This window comes from Doryrhamphus excisus, chromosome 22 (genome assembly GCF_030265055.1).
Source record: "Doryrhamphus excisus isolate RoL2022-K1 chromosome 22, RoL_Dexc_1.0, whole genome shotgun sequence".
NCBI classification, from domain to species: Eukaryota; Metazoa; Chordata; class Actinopteri; order Syngnathiformes; family Syngnathidae; genus Doryrhamphus; species Doryrhamphus excisus.
In genome coordinates this window covers 9312195-9332708 of record NC_080487.1, presented here as the reverse complement: position 1 = coordinate 9332708, position 20514 = coordinate 9312195, and the positions used below count along the sequence as shown (strand labels likewise).

The following is a 20514-nucleotide window of genomic DNA, read 5'->3' as shown; positions in this document are numbered from 1 at the left end:
ACGTTAAATGTCACAAATGATCACACTTCACACGCTTTGATGTACGTTTAATGATTTACAAAACGAAATCATGACATCAGCCCTTAATTGGACATTTTTTCTCTTACAGTAATGGCATTCCAGAAAATATATGATTAACATTTGCTTTTATTAATATTAACTTAAAACATTATGAAAAAGGTTGAGCCTCATTCAAGGTAAGTTACCATGGGACATTTATTTGCTGTGTACTGTAACTGAAAACACATTCTTAAGTAGGGGAAGAGAATGACAAATATAAAAACATCAGTATTTCACACACACACACATAATTCAAAACACTGTATACCTCAATAAATGCATGGAAAGAACAACATTAAGGACGACAAAAAAAACCCCATAACATCTCTAATCTAGCGAGGTTTCGCTTTGACCGCTGCATCCACTTCCTCCTCTGGCAGCAAAGTGTGCCACTGGGCTACTGGACGTCTGGGATTAGCCAACATATCTGACCAGTGTCGCAGGCCCACACCCGTCGCTCCATAACCCATGAAGGTTTTACCGATAGGATCATTGCTGCCGAGCTTGTCATAGTCGTACACTGTGATGACAACCTGTACTTTCTGAAAATACAACACAAATTAGCTTTTTGCATTGCCAGTGTCTTTCATGAAGTTGCGATTAACCTACCTGTATCTGTTCAAAGGGGACGTCAAAGCTAAAACTCTCATTGAAGTAGGGATTGAGTGTGTTTTTCTTGACAGTAGTCTTCTTCTTTTTGATACGTTTTCCATTTTGCTGCAGGACAATCTTCACGTATGGGTCTGGGAATAGAAGAAACCACCAACACAGGTTTAAGAACAGCATTTGTGATTGTAAAATGCTTATGGCTGGGAACATGAAAAAGGCTCCCAAATGTCAACGATTAATACACTCACAAGTGGAAAAATCAAAAGGGAACAATTGGAGGGAGTACATTTTTCAACCCTTTCATTCGCATTTTGCTCCTGAAAAAAAGTCCTGAAATAAATTCATTACAAAAACTCAACCTCTATTTTGAGTAGATTTTACTCATTTTTTTAGTAAGTCAAATTATAACAATTTTCATTCATTCATTAATTTTCTACCGCTTTTCCTCACAAGGGTCGGGGGTGCTGTAGCCTATCCCAGCTGTCTTTGGGCGAGAGGCGGGGTACACCCTGGACTGGCCGCCAGCCAATCACAGGGCACATATAGACAAACAACCATTCACACTCACATTCATACCTATGGATAATTTGGGGTCGCCAATTAACCTAGCATGTTTTTTGGAATGTGGGAGGAAACCGGAGTACCCGGAGAAAACCCACGCATGCACGGGGAGAACATGCAAACTCCACACAGAGATGGCCGAGGGTGGAATTGAACCCTGGTCTCCTAGCTTATAACAATTTTAAATGTACTTAAATAAATTGAGCCTATCCCAATTGACTTTGGGCAAGAGGCATGGTGCACCGTGGACTGGTCGCCAGTCAAGTGGTTAGCATGATGACCACACAGTCAGGAAATCTGGGTTCAAATCTCTGCGTTTGGAGTTTGCATGTTGTCCCTGTGCATGGATTTTCTCTGGGTGGCCAAGGACAAGTTTTGGGGATGGCAGGTTGTTCAGGTCTTTGTAGAACTTCGGTGGTTGACTTCCAAGAGTCATTATCATGAAGGATCTCAACATCACCTGACAAGCCGCCGACATCCATTTTCTTCAGATTCTTCGCTTCCATGATGTTCACTGTCAGTTTCCCAGCAGTGGGGACGTATCGCAAAGAGATGCAAATATCACCCAGTTTCTCCTGCTGAGAGAAAAACATGTGAAAAAAAAACGCTTTCCAGTCTAATATCCGTAGAAGTCCTATGGACTGAAAGCAGGATGTACCTCCTCCTTTTCCGAGCTCTCCAAATCCTTCCATTGTTGAATTGGCTGACCTAAGTCAATGCTGTTCATGGGGATTTTGATATCGCCTATCATGTCGTGCTTGGAGAAACGATCAAAATCAAACACCTGCAGCACCAAAGTCTTTCCTCCGAGCTCTGCGTATGGGATCTAGAAAAAGAGTCAAAGTGTAAAAGCCTGATTCACTTCTAGACTTAAAAACAACAAATACACAACAAGATACTGTACAACCATACCTTAAAAATGAATGTCTCATTGAAAACCGGACACAAATTCTTGCGCTGGACCTTTGTTTCATACTTCTTCTTTTTGTCCGGCAGCAAAAAAACTTTGACGTAAGGATCTGAGGTGCCCCCCATGTCCATAGCAGCCAGATCCTGAGCCTGAAGGATTCCCACGATGAGCTTTGTGGTAAAGAACATCAGGTTAGTCATACGTAGAATTTGACTGTTTGGGCTTTGTGTGTTCCAGGAGAGGCACCTGGGAATCTGTGAAGTTATAATCCAAGGAGAATTCCAACCTCCCCAACTTCTCCTGCTCTTTCTCCTCTTCCTCACCCTCCTTCTTCACCTCCCCTTCCTAAAAGGAGATATACATCAGCACAGTGAGTACTCATCCTGCATCCTTCACCACGTCCACATCCGATTGTACCTTCTCTCCAGTTTCGCCTTCGCCCTCCTTTGCCACCCTGCGGCGCCCTGTCTTCCTCTCTCTCACTTTCTTGGGCTTTTTCTTCTTCCCAAAGCATTTTTTGAAAACACAAAAGATGAAGCACGCCACCAAAACCAGGACCACCACTATGATGGCTCCGACAGCCCACATGGGAACTGCAATGTTATATAAAAAAAAGAAACTCTATGTTAATTTCATCCAAACTGTCCTTTAGTGTTTTCAAAAGGATTTACAGTAAATGTCTCATTTAAGATTGTATCGATAATCTGATGCACTTGCCATCCGTGTACCTTTTTACGGCTCGATAGCAGAACCAATGCTTTAATCTGTGATATTGCTAAAACAAAATATGGTACATAAGACAGCATAATAACAACATATCAACAATCAGGTCATACAACTGAACTACACCATTGATGGAGAGATGCAAAAGAATAACTGCTGGCAACCTTTAGTATAGACAGTACATTAGTAATGGTAATGGTTTTATTTCATTTGAACATGCATCAGATTACAATTGAGTAATCTTTATTTGTTTTTGTTTTTAATTTTTAATTTTTGTAATTTTTTGTCACGTACCGAAGTAGGAGGTGATATGACCATCCAATGACATAATGGGTACCATAGTAAGTGTCAATATAGTGATATATATATAGCACATCATGACTGGTTCAAGACTCTTCATCCTTGTATTTAGCAAACATCAACTGCTTGTATTGTTTCTTGAATTGGCTCATCGTTGTGCATTGTTTGAGGGTCTTACTCAATCCATTCCATAGTTTGATTCCACATACTGAAATGCTATGGCTTTTTAACGTAGTCCTAGCATAGAAGTGTTTCAAATGTAGTTCTTCCCTGAGATCATATTTCTCCTCTCTTGTAGAGAAGTATTGGATGACATTTTTAGCTAATTGGTTATTTTTAGCCTTATGCATAGTATGTAAATACATGCATAATTTGAGTACATTCCAATGTGTTGGAATGGAGAAACATGTTTTGTACTGTGCTTAACTTTGTGTATAATTTCCGAGTAAATTCTTGCAAGATGAAGGACCTTATGCTCACTCACTGGGTAGATGTTGCAGTTCATTCATGAACTTGTCCTTCATGTGGTTGTAGTCCTGTCCCGGGTGATGCTCGGGGTGGCCGTGGTGTTCTGTATGCTGATGCTCGTGGTGAACTTTCTCCGTCGCCTCCTCCGACTCTGGTTCCAGGGGCTCCGCAGCCCTTCGGGACCGGACCCCGCCACTAACCAGCCTCATGTCAGCTGACAAAAAAAACCCAAACAGTTATTTTACTGTGTTGTGCGTCACGTTGTTGGGCATCGCCGCGACAGATCGCACAGCTGCGTCTGTCCACCAGCGTAATCCCCGCGTCTGTGTGTTGCACTACACTAGAAGCATAGAACATCTCTAAGCTAGAAGCTCGACATGGCTGACCCTAATCCCTCTTGTTTGCCCTCCCCACTGCAACCCATGCTTTTCCCTCCACCGTTTGGCCCTCTTACTTTTGTACTCATACTGTCACTGCACGTAACTGGATTTAACTCTACAATATTAATCCAGACGCTGGGTCCCTGAAAGCTTAGATAAAAAGGAGTCGGCTCCCTCCATCATTTAGCAACATGAACTGTATGGAAATTGTGCCTTTAGAACGGAGTTTATTGTGATACTATGTTTGTTATTGTGGTTGTAGCGTGCAGTGTGGCTTTAAAATATTAGACAATATAATATATATAATGCATAATGCACTCGGTGCCAATAAAAATGGAGTATAGTCATAGTAACTCTTTAACAGCCAAATGTATCACTGTGATTGGTCAATGTATTTCAGCTGCTATGACCACCTGGAACGCACTTTTCCGAATACTGGATGAAGGTACTGGTAGGTGAAATTAATTCCAAGCATCATTTTGTTAGTTCAACGGAAATGGAATCAAACAATCACAACAACAACAAAAATCCATCTTACCTGCAAATATGTTGCTATTATTCCCTCACTACGGTGACAGTTGTGTTTTCCGAATTTGGTGCTCACACAGCCATCATTCCCGCAATACAACTGTTCCCATCAAAGCTAAAGCGTCGGCAAATCACTGGAGCAGCGTTGAGACTTAATCCTACACCCCACCCACCTCCCCTCCTTGTGATATTCGAATGCTGACAACACATCTGTTGCGTTGAACGTGAACACTATCCTATCGTTTTACCAAGCTTGGTCACACTTGCGGAACAAAAGGTGGAAAAGTGATGACCTCCTGCGGTCAGTCTACTATCAATCTAACGACTTTCACTCGGAATAGGATACGGCGACATTTGCTTTGCAGCGTAACTGTACATATGTTGCATTTGTTAGACTGCGGTGGGTGTGGTAATCCACAGGCATGCTGCCATGTGTTTGCACCGCCACATCTGGACATCTCTGGGGCGACAGTCCAACATGCAACAGCCTTTTCTAGTAAGTAGTTTACAGCCAACATGGCGGGAATAAACAAATGGATGCTGCCAATGAGAGAAATGGATTAAGAACTAAATGCTGGTTAACACCAACGGGCGTCATTCTCCTTCAGCAGTTTTGGTAGACAGCAGGTTTAATGGTTCCATTTATTAGAGCAAGTCTTCAGTAAAACAGCCCCAGACCATTACACTACCACCACCATATTTTACTGTTGCTATGATCTTTTATGTCAGATTTAATTGGACACACACCTTGCAAAAAGTTCAACATTTGTATAGTCAGAGTATTTCCCAAAGGTCTTGGGGATCATCAAGATGTTTTCTGGCAAAATCGAAATTAGCCATACCCTGGGATCACACTGAATCCGAGACGGTTCTGGTCCTGATCCAGTCCGGTGACCCTAAACTGATTCTTTCTGTTGTGCTGTACATCCACTGGAACTGGAGCTGCACCAGTTTCAGTGTGATCCCTGCTGTAGTATTCTTTTTGTTCAGCAGTGCCTCGGAATTCTGCCATGCAAGCTGTGCCAGTGTCAAGAGTCATGAACACTGACCTTAACTGAGGCAAATGAAGCCTGCAGTTCTTTGGATGTTGTTGTGGGGTCTTTTGTGACCTCTTGGATGGGCGTCACTTCGCTCTGGCGGTAATTTTGTTTGGCCACCGTTCCATGTTTTCACCATTTGTGGATGATGTCTCTCACTGTGGTTTGCTGGGGTCCCAAAGCTTTAGAAGTGGCTTTACAACCTTTTCCAGACTGATAAACCTCAATTAGGCTGCATGGCGGTCGAGTGGTTAGCGTGCAGACCTCACAGCTAGGAGACGAGGGTTCAATTCCACCCTCGGCCATCTCTGTGTGGAGTTTGCATGTTCTCCCCGTGCATGCGTGGGTTTTCTCTGGGTACTCCGGTTTCCTCCCACATGCCAAAAACATGCTAGGTTAATTGGCGACTCCAAATTGTCGCCCGAAGACAGCTGGGATAGGCCGTCGTGAGGAAAAAGCGGTAGAAAATGAATGAATGAATGAATAAAGCTCAATTAATGTTATGTTTTAACGGGGGGTGGGGGGGGCAATCACTTTCACACGTCATGTTGGTTTGTAGTTTCATTTAAAGATTGTATTTTGTGTTCAGTTGTGTTGTCATTGACTCATATTTAAATTTGTTTTATGATCTGAAACATTCAGGTATGACAAACATGCAAAAAAAAAATTTGGAAGAGGACAAACACTTTTTCACAGATCCCATACGCATATTAATGACTGAAAGATACTTAATATATATTTAAATTTGATTTTAAAAAAATGTATGTTGGCCACAGACGCCTATTACTCTCGGCATTTGAGTATAAACACTTTGACCTGTACATGTGAAAACATGATAGATCACCCATCACTCATCATAGTTTGTTCTTTGCTGGAGAAGTGGAAGTGAAAGCACACTTTCAGTGTATGGCAGCAAGATATGCGTGTGCATCATTTAGGGTGTGTACGCACACTGGATCATTAGATTACAACGGATGGTTGTGCTGCATAAGTCACATCCTTGTTATCTTTCCTGAAACAGCTCTTTTTTTTTACTCACAGGCTATGTGCTGCTTGCTTAAATGTTAAACTTTAAGCTACCGTCCGATAGTGACTAAGCAAAGTCCTGTTGATATCGTCACAGTGTGCTATAGGTGTACACATGACATAATGAAATGTCACATGACAGCATGTGTGGAGGTTAGTAGATAGAAGAAAATGCAATCAAAAGTGAGGTGCTAGCATAGTCTTGGTTTATTCAAAGTGTAGCCCAACAGGAATGTAAGAAATAGTGTAGAATCCATACATAAGGTAGTAGGAAAATACTACTTGAGCACCATAGCTATGAGGCGTTGAGGTATGCTAGGGTAGTTGGTTTTCCTGTATTACAAAATTAGCTTTCACCATAAAAAATATGCATAATGCTGGTCTTCACAGTGTGTGTTTATCAAACAGGTATTCTCCCATGGGACCGTGGGTCTCGGACGCAGTGATGCGGGTCAGGCTGCCGATGTAGTCTCCCAGCTTCTTGATGGTGTCGTGGCTGTCGTTGAGGAAGTGTTGCTCAAGGAAGTCGCAAAGCTACGATAAAGAAATAACGGTGAGAATTATATCCGATTGTTGTCTGTATGACTGTACCGTACGGCAGACCTACATGGGGATCAGTATGGGTGCCTGCCTTGCGGTGTACATCCAGGATACACAAGTTCATTGCCTTCTGGTAGTCCAGGGAGAAAGACATGGCATCCAGACCACCTCTCCAATCTTCCCTACTTGGTTTCTGCACGAGACATTTTTAAGTTGATTGATTTTAAAATCAACAAAGTATATAGAGTATTTTAATGAGGAAAAAGTAAGATTTACAGAAATAGTCTGCAGCAAAATACGACCCCCTCTCATATTCTGATATTCCAGCAGCTTTTCAGCTTGTTCTCTCTCCTTCCCAGAGAGCTCCAGGAAAAAACTAGAGAATTTCTTCAGGGCAACATCATCCCTGTCAAAATACATGCCCTGTAGAAAACAAACTATTTAATTATAAATGACAAGTAGTAATATAATAATACAAGCAAGTAGAACAGGTGGAGACAAGGTTACCAGGGAAAGGTAGGTGTAGGATGCATTCAGTTTGAGGTTAACGAGCTTGTTGATGTCTCCTTCACATTCGGAGTTGAGGTTTTGCTTCACTACGGACTGCATTTCTAAAATAAAGAAAACGCCGCAATCAAAACAAAATTACGTTGCACTTCTTAGTTAATTCAATACCAGTCATGTAGAGTAATACATTAGCATTTAATACAAATTTGAACAACATGCACATGAGGTCAGTCGTGACAAGGTTAGCTATTGAATACAAAGCTAGCAGGATACTAGCGAAATGTTACCTGACAAACGATTGTAATTGGCGTCGCTCCGGTTTCACATTCACCTGTGTATGGCGTCACCCACTTTGCTTGTGTGTGTGAAAAGCGAGGCTTTCTCAGCCTTTTAAAACACCACAAAAGGGAGAAAAAAAACAGCTAGCCGTGAGTGGCTAGCATTGGCTAGTTACCTTAGTTGTTGGTGTGTCTGTACTGCCACCTGTCTTATTGGGGGTCTCATTACATCCAATCCACTTTATTTATATAGCACATTTTATAAACAGTTTCCAAAGTGCTGCACAGAGTAGTAAAATAAAAAGTAAAAATAAAATACAATAAATACAGGTAAAAATTTAATTTAATCCAAAACCAAAAGATCAAATAATAAATAAAATATTAAAAACAAGAAGCAAAGCAATACAAGTATAAAAAATAAAGCCAATTAAAATAAAAAGAAAGAACTAAAAAGACACAGGACCATACGACTCACTCCAAGTTAAAAGCCAGAGAATAAAAGTGGGTTTGAAGACGAGACTTAAAGCCTTCGATGTTGGGGGCCTTTTTTACTTGGGAGGGGAGAGAGTTCCATAGCTTGGGGCCAACCACAGAAAAGGCTCGGTCTCCCTTGGTCTTAGTCTCGTCTTGGGCACCACAAGTTGGAGCTGGCCCTTGGACCTCAGTGACCGGCCTCCATGATCAGTACATGTTGAATAAACCTGATCCTCTTTAGATAACATTATGTATGTATTAACTGTGTATATAATATTAAAACAGAAATAATAAATAAATGGCTGTTAATAAATAAAAAATGCCTCCCCCAAAAAAGACAATAAAAAGTACATATATTTTTTTAAATAATAATGAGGACAAGCAGTTTATAAAATAGGTTGACTTTTTGTTGCTTTCACTTACCAAGGGCAAAAAACCCACAAAATAATATCGTAAGAAACATAGTTGTTGACATAACAGCATCCTTAAAGGATACAACGCACCGCTGCTTTGTAGTAGTACTGAAAGTACTGAAAGTATTGTTCATGGTGTGTGTTCCCAGTTCCTCATAGAGGAAAGCTATAAGGAAGCTATAACAACCATATCAAGGAATTCACTAAGGGTTTTCAGAGCAGACTTCTGTATTTTGTATTTGGTCAATTAATAACAAATATGGGCCACACGGTGGACTAGTGTTTAGGACGTTGGAGTCACAGTCAGGAGATTGCTAACATCTGTGTGTGGAGTTTGCATGTTCTCCCTGTGCATGCGTGGATTCTCTCCGGGTACACCGACTTCCTGCCACATTCCACAAATATGGATGTCAGGTTGATTGGAGATCCTACATTGTCCATAGGTGTGAATAGTTGTTTTTCTATTTGTGCCCGGTGCAGACAACTGGGATAGGCTCCAGCATACCCATGATTCTAAAATGTTGTGAAAATGATTTCCTCAATTTCACTCATAAAGTTGCAACGCAAATACAACAGCCTTCATAATAAATGATGTTGACAGTGTAGTACATGTGTTCCCAAGGAAGTGGCACACAGAGCAAAGGTCTGAGAGTTGTAAAAAGGGCAGAAGCAGAAGCAGAGCCTTGCAAACATAACATGCGGACCAGAGGTTACCAGAGGAGGGCGCGGTTAAGAATTACATTCAAAGTCAACACTTCTGAGATGAAGTTAATGCTGACACTTTCTAACCAGCCATAATTGTTGTTATTTTTGTCAATACATCCATTACGACTCTTGGGGACTGTAAACTCAAAGAAGACATTTTAAAAATGACGATTAAAATCACTTCTCGTCACCTGTACTATGGAATGGATAGAGTAAGACCCTCAAACAATGCACAACGATGAGCCAATTCAAGAAACAATACAAGCAGTTGATGTTTGCTAAATACAAGGATGAAGAGTCTTGAACCAGTCATGATGTGCTATATATATATCACTATATTGACACTTACTATGGTACCCATTATGTCATTGGATGCTCATATCACCTCGTACTTTGGTACGGGACAACAGAAAATTAAATTAAATTAAATTAAATTAAATTAAATTAAATTAAATTAAATTAAATTAAATTAAATTAAATTAAATTAAATTAAATTAAATTAAATTAAATTAAATTAAATTAAAACAAATTAAAACAAATTAAAACAAATTAAATTATATTAGGAAAGCAGGAAGTGAACAAATGTAACAGTTACTGATTGTAAAAGTACCAGATGGAGGGGTAGGATTTAATAAGCTTTGTTTCTTCCTACTCCTTTTGGACATGTGGAACTGTGAACTGATTATGGGATGCACTCAATTGTAATCTGATGCATGTTCAAATGAAATAAAACCATTACCATTACCATAGTTTATTTGGGACTGTATTTAGCTTAGTTTTGGTTTTTAACCAGATTCCCAAAGCTGAATTGATCTGTACTACTGTGTGGACACATGACTTACTGATAATTCTCCTGTGTTTCAGCCATTAACTGCACCAATGTGACCTGGCATGTCACTACATCATCCATCCAAGGAGCCACCGAGGGCTTATTCACAAGTGCCACTGCTTCTAATGGCTCTCACACTCATGCAAGCCAAGCGGAAGGCCAAAATGTGTTTTTTTCAAGACTATATCCAGGCGCGACATACAACGTGTCGCTCCAGTATGAAAGAAATTCCACTCACTTTCTGCAGTGTCAGCACAGACTGACAACCAGTAAGTACTGCACTGGTTTATCACTTTTACATTGATTTACATTGTATTGTATTTACATTGATTTAAAGGTATCTTCCTGTTTAGTTCCGCCAGATTTAATGGCTTACTGCAACAACTGGGATTCTGGCTATTCTATCTTGATTGTATGGGATAAGCCAGATGGTTTGTGGACTGCCGTGGAGGTGAACATAAGTGGAAAAACCTACATAGTGGATGATATCGAACAACGCCATATCAGGATACCGGGATTCCAACCTGCAAGAACATACGGGGTGTCTCTATCGTCACTATCTGGGAGCGTGATGAGATCCAAAGCGTACATTTTTCACTGTTCCACTGATCCTCGTGGTGAGTTCAAGTGTACTTGTTTATTTGTGTTGACTCTTTCAGAGATTTTAGTGTGGATTTTTATGTTTCTAGGCGTCATTGCAGCATCAGTCATCTCTATCCTGCTTTTTGCTGTCCTGGTGTGTTTGACAATATTTATTGTCAGGAAAAGATCAAATAGCATCATCAGGTTGGTGCTTTCACAGATGCTTCTTTGATTGCTTGGGAAGTATGTGAAGTATGGACCATGTTGCATCTCTCTATTTTTTTTTTTTAGGAGGAACAAGTCTTTCCTTGGTGGTGTCGCTGTTTCACCTGACAAATTCACGTAAGGCTGTACAATTAGCCGAGTGGTTAGCACGCAGGCTTCACAACTAGGAGACTGGAGTTCAATTCCACCCTCGGCCATCTCTGGGTGAAGTTTGCATGTGGGTTTTCGCCGCGGACTCCGGTTTCCTCCCACATTCCAAAAACATGCTAGGTTAATTGGCGACTCCAAATCGTCCATAGGTATGAATGTGAGTGTAAGATAAGATAAGATAAGATATGTCTGTATTCATCCCTCATTGGGGAAATTTGCATTGCACAGCAGCAGCAGGAGAACAGAGTCAGTTAAGCAGTACAAAGTACACAATATAAAAATATAAACAACCCAAGTATTAACATATTAACAATTTTACCTAGAGTTAACTACAAATACAGTTTGCAGATAATATGAAATAAGATGAGATCTTGCTACTAAAAATTAGAGCTTAGAGCACTTAGAGCTTAATATTGCATGTGGAGCTTGATCAGATATTGCACAGTGAATGGAGTCTGGAATAACTATACTGGATATCAAAAGAAAGTATTGCGAAGCAGTCTATCGCTGAAGGAGCTGTCCAGTGCTGAGTGTAAATGGTTGTTTGTGTATATGTGCCCTGTGATTGGCTGGTGACCAGTCCAGGGTGTACCCCGCCTCTTGCCGGAAGACAGCTCGGATAGGCTCCAGCACCCCCCATGACCTTAGTCAGGATAAACTGTAGAAAATGAATGAATGTCCTATTAGGCAAAATGCCAAGATAGGAGCAGTGAAATTGCATTCACAGTTGAATAGCCTTTAAAATGAATAGGCAGAATGAAAAAAAATTAAAGATAAGGCCGTTATCTATCACTGCTTGAAACATAGGTTGGATATTTTTTATACATATATATATATTAAAGCAGATTTAAGACCTATACATTATGTTATTATCTCGTTTGGATGGAATCAACCTCGATTAGTTTTCCTTTATGAAGATCAGCAATGCAGCCATTCATAGTTTGATGTCATGCTATGTGTCATGCTTGTGTTCCGTTTCCAGAGATATTCCTCTTGAAAAGTTCCCTGCACACTTCTCCGATTTAAGTATGGATAAGAACAGAGGTTTCAGTGAGGAATACGAGGTGATTCACAAAGTGTTTTTCTGATTGTCTTTCGAGGTCTTAACCCTTTAGTTTGTCATGCAGCGTCTTGCTCTCGTTGGCATGGATCAGACACAAAATGTTGCTTTGATACCTGACAACTCTGCAAAGAATCGCTTCACGAACATCCTGCCATGTAAGTGTGTGTGTGATGGTCACCATTTAAGAAAAAAAAACACATTGAAAGTTTAACTCTCCTTTCAGATGACTGGTGCAGAGTGAAGCTACAAACCACAAATGGCATGTCAGACTACATCAATGCCTCTTACATGCCAGTAAGTACTGCTTTTTATTGACTAAATAATTTAAATACACTATAATGTACTCCACTTTTTGATGTGAAACATGAATACATATTTATTTCTTTTTACTGTGCATTCTAACAAGAGAAAAAAACAGTTATCATGAGCTAGCTAACAATACACAGGCATGGGACTTACCTATTTTGACACGGAAAAAATAGTGTAGCATTTACATAACTGACTGATAACGTAAACTAGCTACAGCGATATTGTTATTGGAGTAGCTAGCACGAAAATCTGTATTTATCTGGCGGAGTAAAATGACGCCTCGCTGGTCGCTCGTCTCAGTGTCACTCACAGACGGAAGAGTGGATACCTAACTCTCAATTTCACTCAATTTCGCTCAATTTCGTCTTGTGCTGGAAGACACAGCCATCCCAATGAGAGAGGACATTACACCTTTTAGCATCCATCATTTTCCTCCGCTTATCCGGGTCCGGGTCGCGGGGGCAGCAGTCTCAGTAGGGAAGCCCAGACTTCTCGGTCCCCGGCCACCTCCTCTAGCTCCACCGGGAGGACACCAAGGCGTTCCCAGGCCAGCTGTGAGACATAGTCCCTCCAGCGTGTCCGAGGTCTGACCCGTGGCCTTTTCCCGGCTTGGCATACCCGAAACACCTCACCAGGGAGGCATCCGGACGAGATGGGGGCAAGCATAAGGGTCCGGTGCGTTGTGTGTTGGGTGGCAGTCAAGGGCGGGTGTCCTAGGTGGCCAAATCTGGTTCTTGGGACCTTTTAGTATAATTGAGAATTGGCTAATCTTGGGTGAAAAATGTGTATTTTGCATGGTTACATTTTGACAAAATGATGTTTTCATGGGGAACCTATTACAAAACCCAAAAATCAGCCTTAATGAAGACTCTGAGAGTGTGCATTGTGTGTGGAGATGCGAATCACTGCCATCGGCTATATTCTGTATGCACATGAGTACGCTATATTACCTTCACAGGGTTACAGCAGTACCCGAGAGTACATCGCCACTCAGGGGCCTCTGCCTTCCACAGTCAGTGATTTCTGGAGAATGATCTGGGAGCAGAGAGTGAGCGCCATCGTCATGGTGACCAACTGCGTCGAAGGAATACGGGTGTGTTTTACCACAGATTCATACGTTATACCGTGGGTGCCATGAGGGCCATTTTTAGTCTGCGTCTTATTATAGTATCTATAATACACGGCAAAGATGGGGATGTTTGGTTCATATAACATAGCTATGTACGCTGTATTGACTTAGTGGCTCCATTACTGGCTCAAACTATCAAAGTGGGCCCCATATGTTTTCTGTATGGTGGATATAGTTTGGACACCCCTGCATTAAGACATTAGGACCATGTCAGCCAGCTGTATTAACCCTTGGATGCATAAGTGGGTCAAAAATGACTCGGTCAGGTTGTTTTCTTGAAATATCTTTGTAATGAAATTTTTTTTATCATTTAATATTCCAGGTATTCCTCAAAAAACATGTTTTTGATATAATGCCATTCACATTTTTAACTTACCTTTTATACATTTTAAGAATTTTTTGTTTTTGTGTTACTACCCCAACCTTCCATAAGTGGGTCAAAAATGACCCGCATTCCTTTTTCTATGGAATCCAATAGGAACCTTTGATTCTTATCAACTCCTAAATATAATACTAAATATCATACAAGTGATTATTCCTAACCAAAATGGCAAAATTGGCATAAAAACGCATTGATTCTAGTATGGGTCATTTTTGACCCACTTATGGAAGAGTGTAGGGTCCAATCACTCATGCATCTAAGGGTCTAATACATGTTTATTTTTTCATTCATTCATGGGGGGGTGCTGAAGCCTATCCCAGCTGTCTTCGGGTGAGAGGCGGGGTACAGCCTGCACTGGTCACCAGCCAATCACAGGGCGCATATAAACAAACAACCATTCACACTCACATTCATACCTACCATACGCCAATTAACCTAGCATGTTTTTGGAATGTGGGAGGAAACCGGAGTACCCAGAGAAAACCCACGCATGCACGGGGAGAACATGCAAACTCCACACAGAGATGGCCGAGGGTGGAATTGAACGCTGGTCTCCTAGCTGTGAGGTGTGCTAACCACTCGACCGTCATGCAGCCCTGTTTATTTTTTTCCAGACTAAATGTGAACATTACTGGCCTGAACAAGGCAGGAGTTGCCTTCAAGGAGAGCTGACCATCACCATTGCATCTGAACAACAAGAGCCCAACTGGACATTAAGGGAATTCCATGTGAAACATGTATGCCAATACTGTTACAATACATCACAATATTTTCAGTGCTGTACACTTTAACTTGTTGACGTGTTGTGTGTTTCCAGAGGAACGACTCAACAGAGAGGATGGTGAAACATTTCCACTTTACTGCCTGGCCTGATCACGGTGTCCCTCAGAGTACGGATGTCCTAATCCAGTTCAGAGGGCTTATTAGGCAGCACATTGATATACAAGGGACCAAGGCTCCCACTGTAGTTCACTGCAGGTATGATACTTCAAATGATGATAATCGTATAGGACAATTGATGATCATGTTTTTGTCTTCTAGTGCTGGAGTGGGAAGGACCGGCACCATTATAGCCTTAGATGTTCTGCTTCAACAGCTGCGCAGAGACAAAAAAGTCGGCATCAACGCGTTTGTGCACAAAATGAGACTGCGGCGGCCACACATGGTGCAGACGGAGGTACCACACACATGCTAGCTACTCACTGTTGTTGGACCGTTAGCATGTTCTACATTACAAATTTGACTTCTGGTTTCTTTGCAGTCCCAGTATGTTTTCCTGCACCAGTCCATCTTGGACTATCTGAAATCTCGAGGTGAGACTGATGAAAACATATACGAGAACTTTGACGTGATATACGTGAATGCCACAGCGATGAGAGAGTTCGACAAAACGACAGTCTGAATCGGAATACTGTAGCTACAGTGGTGTGAAAAAGTGTTTGCAGCAACAACTGCAATCAAGCGTTGGTTGACATTAGGTACACCTGCACAATCCACAATAACAATTGTATTCCTTTCCAGAGATAAAAAAAAAGTATTTGTAATATTTGGATTGCTTTATTTAACTACCTGAAAGTCACACTTCAAAACACTTAGTGTGATACAGCGCAGTTCTACATGACTACAAATATGATTAAAAGTCCCTTATTTAAAATGTCCATTGGGGACAGCTTTGTGTAGAAAAAGAAATCAGGCTTCACTGCACATCTTAAAATAAAACCTGGAGCTCTGCCACCTACTGTATGTCAGCTACAGACGTGGGAGCTGTACTTTGAATACATTTATTTCACTTCAGTAAAGCATAATGTTGGTAATGTTTGTGTCCACACACCTTCATGTTATGTTGTTGTATGTGACATGTGATATCTGATACGTTGGAGAAGTGGAATTAGTGGAATTAGTGTACATGTAAAAAGTGGATGGAGCGCACAATAGAATGTGGGAGCTCTGCTTATTTATTTAAAGTTGTGTAACCCTCCTTTTGTGTTGGGGTCGGCACTGACCCGTTTTACATTTTAATGCATAAAAAGAATCACATAACATTTGTTTATTGCATCAAGGCTTTTTGACTTTGTCAGGAAACCAAAAAAATATTTTTTACTACATTTTAAAATGGTCTGGTTGAAATTATGACCACTGTATTGTTAGGGTCGGTTTCGACCCGGTTATAATAATATGACTATAAAGCAATATTTTGAGGCAAAACTGAAATCCTAAGTGTACAATTAGCCAACACAATGACAACCAGCTCCTCTTCTCATCATGGAAGCTTCAGGGGATTCTCATTTTCACCGCTTTTCCAGTATACCAGCAGAAAAACAATGTCCAGTTTACATGTGAGGTGAATTCACTCATTTGATTGGCTGATTTCACATTTACAATTTGGATCATGGAAAGAATGGCAAGAAGTACAGTGAACCAAGATCTGGACCTGTTCTGCTTTTTCATTTCACTTTATACTAAAGTTCTGTTGCTGAAAACAACAACTTTTTCTACCTTTTCTTGACATTAATATATATGGGTCAAAATTCACCCCAACACCATACATGTTTCTTTACTGATTAATACTAAAATGAGAAAATAAATCAAACTAATTGATTTAAGAGATATGTTCTCAAGAACCTTCAATTTATGAATATGATTCTTTTGAGGTTCATTTTACCATTTTTGGAAATTGAAATGGAGGGGTATAGTGACAAAAAAAGGCCTACATGCCCACACCAAAAGTATTAAAACCAACATTTTCATGGATGAGGAAGCCTAAGAAGGTAACCAAGACATGAGAAGCAAATTTGATGGTAACTTATTGTTTTTAGTGTATTTTATAGCTGATTTAATACATGGGTCAAAACCGAACCATTAACATAAGAGATGATACCAGAAAGCTAACACAAGAGGAAGGTTAAATATGAATACAGGGATGAATTTGTGCTACAACTCTCGGAATGGATCTCATTAGATTGTTGGTGTACCTAATGGAATGTCTGTCGAGTGTGCCCTTTTGGTGTCATGATGGTGTAGGAACTTCCATCTTCCTGTGTGAAAATCAAAATCAAAACATCTGACACCATCATTCTGGCTCCTCTTGATGCGGCGGAGTATTGAAGCTAGAATCGATGAGTTCCTGTCGAGCCCTCAAGCCGTCAGAGCTAAGCGCCGCCGCCAATCCCGGGCAAGGATTGCTTGGCTGTCGGTCTTCAAATTTGTCATCCCCGATCGGCAGGGGCACAGAGAACTTCTTGGCGATGTTGTGCAAGACACAGCAAGCCTTGACCACGTTGGTTAACTTGTCTAGCGCAAAGCTGAGCTGAGTCAAGCATCTGAAACGCCACTTCAGGGAGCGCAGTTTTGTCTGCGTCACATTGTGAATCTTGGCATGGGCTTCGTTGAAGCGGAACTGAGCGTCACCTTCGGGGTCGGACACGGGAGTCAGGAGTCGTTTGCTTAAGTTGTAGCCTTCACCTCCTTTAAGAGACAAGAACGTGGAATTAATTGGACATCAGGAACCATCCGTTGTTGGTCTGGTCCTGATCTAGTCTGCATAGCCGTGGTGTCATAGATTTGATTGCACTATATTGATAAATATCCAAATCATCACTAACTATTATCAATTTCTTATATTAACCCTTAGATGCATGAGTGACTGGACCCTACACTCTTCACAAGTGGATCAAAAATGACCCATATTAGAATCAATGTGTTTTTAAGCCATTTTGGTTAGGAATAATCACTTGTATATTTAGTATTATATTAAGGACCACACAAGAATAATTTCATGTTAAAAACATCTTCATTTTTCACTTTTTAACATCTTTGAAAAAGAAAATTAGCTATAGTTAGCTATTGATAAAGTATGCCCAACAATACATATAGCAATGTTAGCCAGCTAGTGTCAGCTAGTTATAAAGTAGGCTAATTTGTTGATAACTAATACTAACAGTCATGAAGGACACATACACAATATCATATGAAGATAATACTTACATGTATTAGCACTTGATGTGTAAAATTATCTTCCTGAAGGGTGACACTTCTGATATAGTTTGTGTGGTCTACAGTTAATGTATTCCTGACAGCCAAAGTTGATAAGAATCAAAGGTTCCTATTGGATTCCATAGAAAATGCATGCAGGTCATTTTTCACCCACTTATGGAAGGTTGGGGTAGTAACACAAAAAAAAATGTCTTAAAATGTATAAAAGGTAAGTTAAAAATGTGAATTGCATGATATCAAAAACATGTTTTTTGAGGAATACCTGGAATATGAAATGATAAAAAAAATTTCATTACGAAGATATTTCAACAAAGCAACCTGACCGGGTCATTTTTGACCCACTTATGCATCTAAGGCAGGGGTCTCAAAAACGCGGCCCGCGGGCCAAATGTAGCCCACAGGACACTAGTTTGAGGCCCCCATCTTGATATGAAAGTTTAATGTTAGTGCGGCCCGTGCAAGTTTGATATGGATGCTGTATGGTATCATGTACCCAGAAAAAATATTATGTTTGATTAATGTTCAGGTTAAAGGTTAAATAACTGTTAATAGTTATCCTCCCTATCCGTGTGGAAGTGGTAAGTTTTTGGCTATTTAAGTTTAAAGGAAATAACTTGAAGGCTACCGTTTAGGTCGCTAGCTCTCTAGTTTGCGAGTTAGCATGTGTCTCAAGACCCTGCAGTTGCGCAATATGTTGTAAATAAAAAGAGTATAAATGTGACTATAGTCGTGTTTTGTCATGTCTACAGGGCTCTAATAATGCTTTGTTCATTTTAATCTGAAAAAAATAATTTGTCTACCCACCAACTATATGTGGTTTCTTAAGTTTTTATTATTTGCCGTTTTATTATTATGATTATATTTATTTATTTATTACTGATTGATTTTCTTTATTCTTGATTAGTTTATTTATTTTTCATCTTATTTTGTGTAGAAAAATAAAAAAGTAAGATATTTGAGAACAGTGGAATGTTTTATCAGAGCTTTTCTTGTAGAAAATTGGAACCAAAGCGAAGTTTTTTAATTTTTTTTTGTTTTTAATAAATGCGTTTTTTTTTTTTTTTGAAAACCTGATGCGGTCCAGTCTTACCCAGACCCGAGCTCCAGTGGCCCCCAAGTAAATTGAGTTCGAGACCCCTGATCTAAGGGTTAATATGTGCCCAAAGTGTACCCCACCTCTTTCCCGAAGTCACCCATCAGTATACAGGTAAAAACGGATTGTTCCGTTCCTGCCACAATCCAACATCCTTACCTATAACCCAATATTGTCCATACAGTTCCTCTTCGATTTCTCGCCCTCGAAACGACGTGCGCCATAAGTCCTGCTCGCATGTGCTCCCCACGCAACACTTCTCCACACTCAGGATGTTGCCATCCAGATCACAAATAATCTGACTGACTACAGATTTGTAGCCGAGCGTGTTGACAAATTGCTGGCGTGTGAATGCCAACGTGTTTTTATCACTGGGCGAGGATCGGATCTTGAAGTGAGTCGGAGCCAGGATTCCCAGCACGTCTGGAATCCCGCAGAATTCCTCCACCATGTGAGCGATGTCCACTTTCGCCCTTCGGGTCTGCGGGAACGAGATGAACTGATCGGACATACTGGCCACCACCTCGGACACCGTACACACGATGCTCTGGCAGTCCGTCTTCAGGTTGAAACGCTTCACAAGAGCAATGGTGGTGGAGCCGTGGGCGTAGTAATTGAGTGTCACCATTATCATGGTATCTACTGTTAACGGCGAGAGCATGTATTTCTTCATGCGAACACGGATGATGTCTGCGATGAACTCGATGCAAGGTCGCGTTAGGTGGAACATCTCGAACAAAGTGTCGTCGTCGTAGCAAGCAAAACAGCTCCTGGACTGAGAGTCCAGCTCCTCTTCGTGTCCCAGGAGCTCCGCCTGGACCGCGAACCAAACTGGCAGGGCGTCGGACATTTGTTGGCCGCTACAGTAACATTAAAACCCTGATTTAGAAACAAAACCATCTACAAACCGTGTTCAGGTACAGACACTGACGAGCACCGGAAGCGAGCATTATTTACTTCCTTCATTGTCGAGTATTAACAGATGGAGACTTTACGGAGGCTCTTTGTCGCCCCCTAGTGTACCGGAATGTACACTGCAATGCTTTTCTTAATAAACCGCATATTCCAATTCTGCATTAAACCAAGTCTAACAATATACTATGCCATATTCATGTTAATACCGGCATTGTAGTTAACCTATAACACTTTTGCTGAGACAAGTTAGCATGAATGATAAATTATTTTATGTGTACTTTGCCGGGTGACATGAGATACATTTTGTTGAAATACATCAAAACAA

General features: G+C 40.7%; 4 protein-coding genes across 8 annotated transcripts; 1 reads left to right on the top strand and 3 right to left on the bottom strand.

Annotated features, from left to right (window-relative positions):
- Positions 1-17: 17 nt before the first annotated feature.
- syt5b (synaptotagmin Vb) lies at positions 18-4716 on the bottom strand. Of its 2 annotated transcripts, none has more exons than XM_058061377.1 (9): positions 4550-4716; positions 3648-3845; positions 2558-2733; positions 2387-2485; positions 2143-2310; positions 1889-2056; positions 1691-1808; positions 670-803; positions 18-602 (listed from the first exon to the last, which is right to left on the bottom strand). In XM_058061377.1, the coding sequence occupies exons 2-9, from the start codon at positions 3838-3840 to the stop codon at positions 393-395; spliced, it is 1266 nt and encodes a 421-aa protein (XP_057917360.1). In that variant the 5' UTR covers positions 3841-3845; positions 4550-4716; the 3' UTR covers positions 18-392. The 2 variants fall into 2 exon arrangements, with proteins under 2 accessions (XP_057917360.1, XP_057917361.1); XM_058061378.1 differs by having other exon boundaries at positions 19-602; positions 1691-1805.
- Positions 4717-6645: 1929 nt separating this feature from the next.
- LOC131109730 (receptor-type tyrosine-protein phosphatase H) lies at positions 6646-17663 on the top strand. 2 transcript variants are annotated; one of them, XM_058062007.1, is made up of 13 exons: positions 6646-7155; positions 10384-10617; positions 10702-10965; positions 11038-11134; positions 11222-11272; positions 12288-12369; positions 12433-12523; positions 12592-12662; positions 13636-13770; positions 14803-14925; positions 15006-15166; positions 15230-15365; positions 15450-17663. In XM_058062007.1, the coding sequence occupies exons 3-13, from the start codon at positions 10716-10718 to the stop codon at positions 15588-15590; spliced, it is 1338 nt and encodes a 445-aa protein (XP_057917990.1). In that variant the 5' UTR covers positions 6646-7155; positions 10384-10617; positions 10702-10715; the 3' UTR covers positions 15591-17663. The 2 variants fall into 2 exon arrangements, with proteins under 2 accessions (XP_057917990.1, XP_057917989.1); XM_058062006.1 differs by having other exon boundaries at positions 15006-15365.
- zgc:56095 (Ferritin, lower subunit-like) lies at positions 6787-8142 on the bottom strand. Of its 3 annotated transcripts, none has more exons than XM_058062011.1 (5): positions 8104-8142; positions 7650-7753; positions 7419-7565; positions 7210-7335; positions 6787-7136 (listed from the first exon to the last, which is right to left on the bottom strand). In XM_058062011.1, the coding sequence occupies exons 2-5, from the start codon at positions 7749-7751 to the stop codon at positions 6987-6989; spliced, it is 525 nt and encodes a 174-aa protein (XP_057917994.1). In that variant the 5' UTR covers positions 7752-7753; positions 8104-8142; the 3' UTR covers positions 6787-6986. The 3 variants fall into 3 exon arrangements, with proteins under 3 accessions (XP_057917994.1, XP_057917993.1, XP_057917992.1); XM_058062010.1 differs by having other exon boundaries at positions 7981-8126; XM_058062009.1 differs by lacking the exon at positions 8104-8142 and adding an exon at positions 7937-8097.
- On the bottom strand, positions 14791-20233 carry si:dkey-197c15.6 (putative nuclease HARBI1). The gene is made up of 2 exons (XM_058062008.1): positions 19434-20233; positions 14791-17653 (listed from the first exon to the last, which is right to left on the bottom strand). The coding sequence occupies exons 1-2, from the start codon at positions 20122-20124 to the stop codon at positions 17259-17261; spliced, it is 1086 nt and encodes a 361-aa protein (XP_057917991.1). The 5' UTR covers positions 20125-20233; the 3' UTR covers positions 14791-17258.
- Positions 20234-20514: the final 281 nt, after the last annotated feature.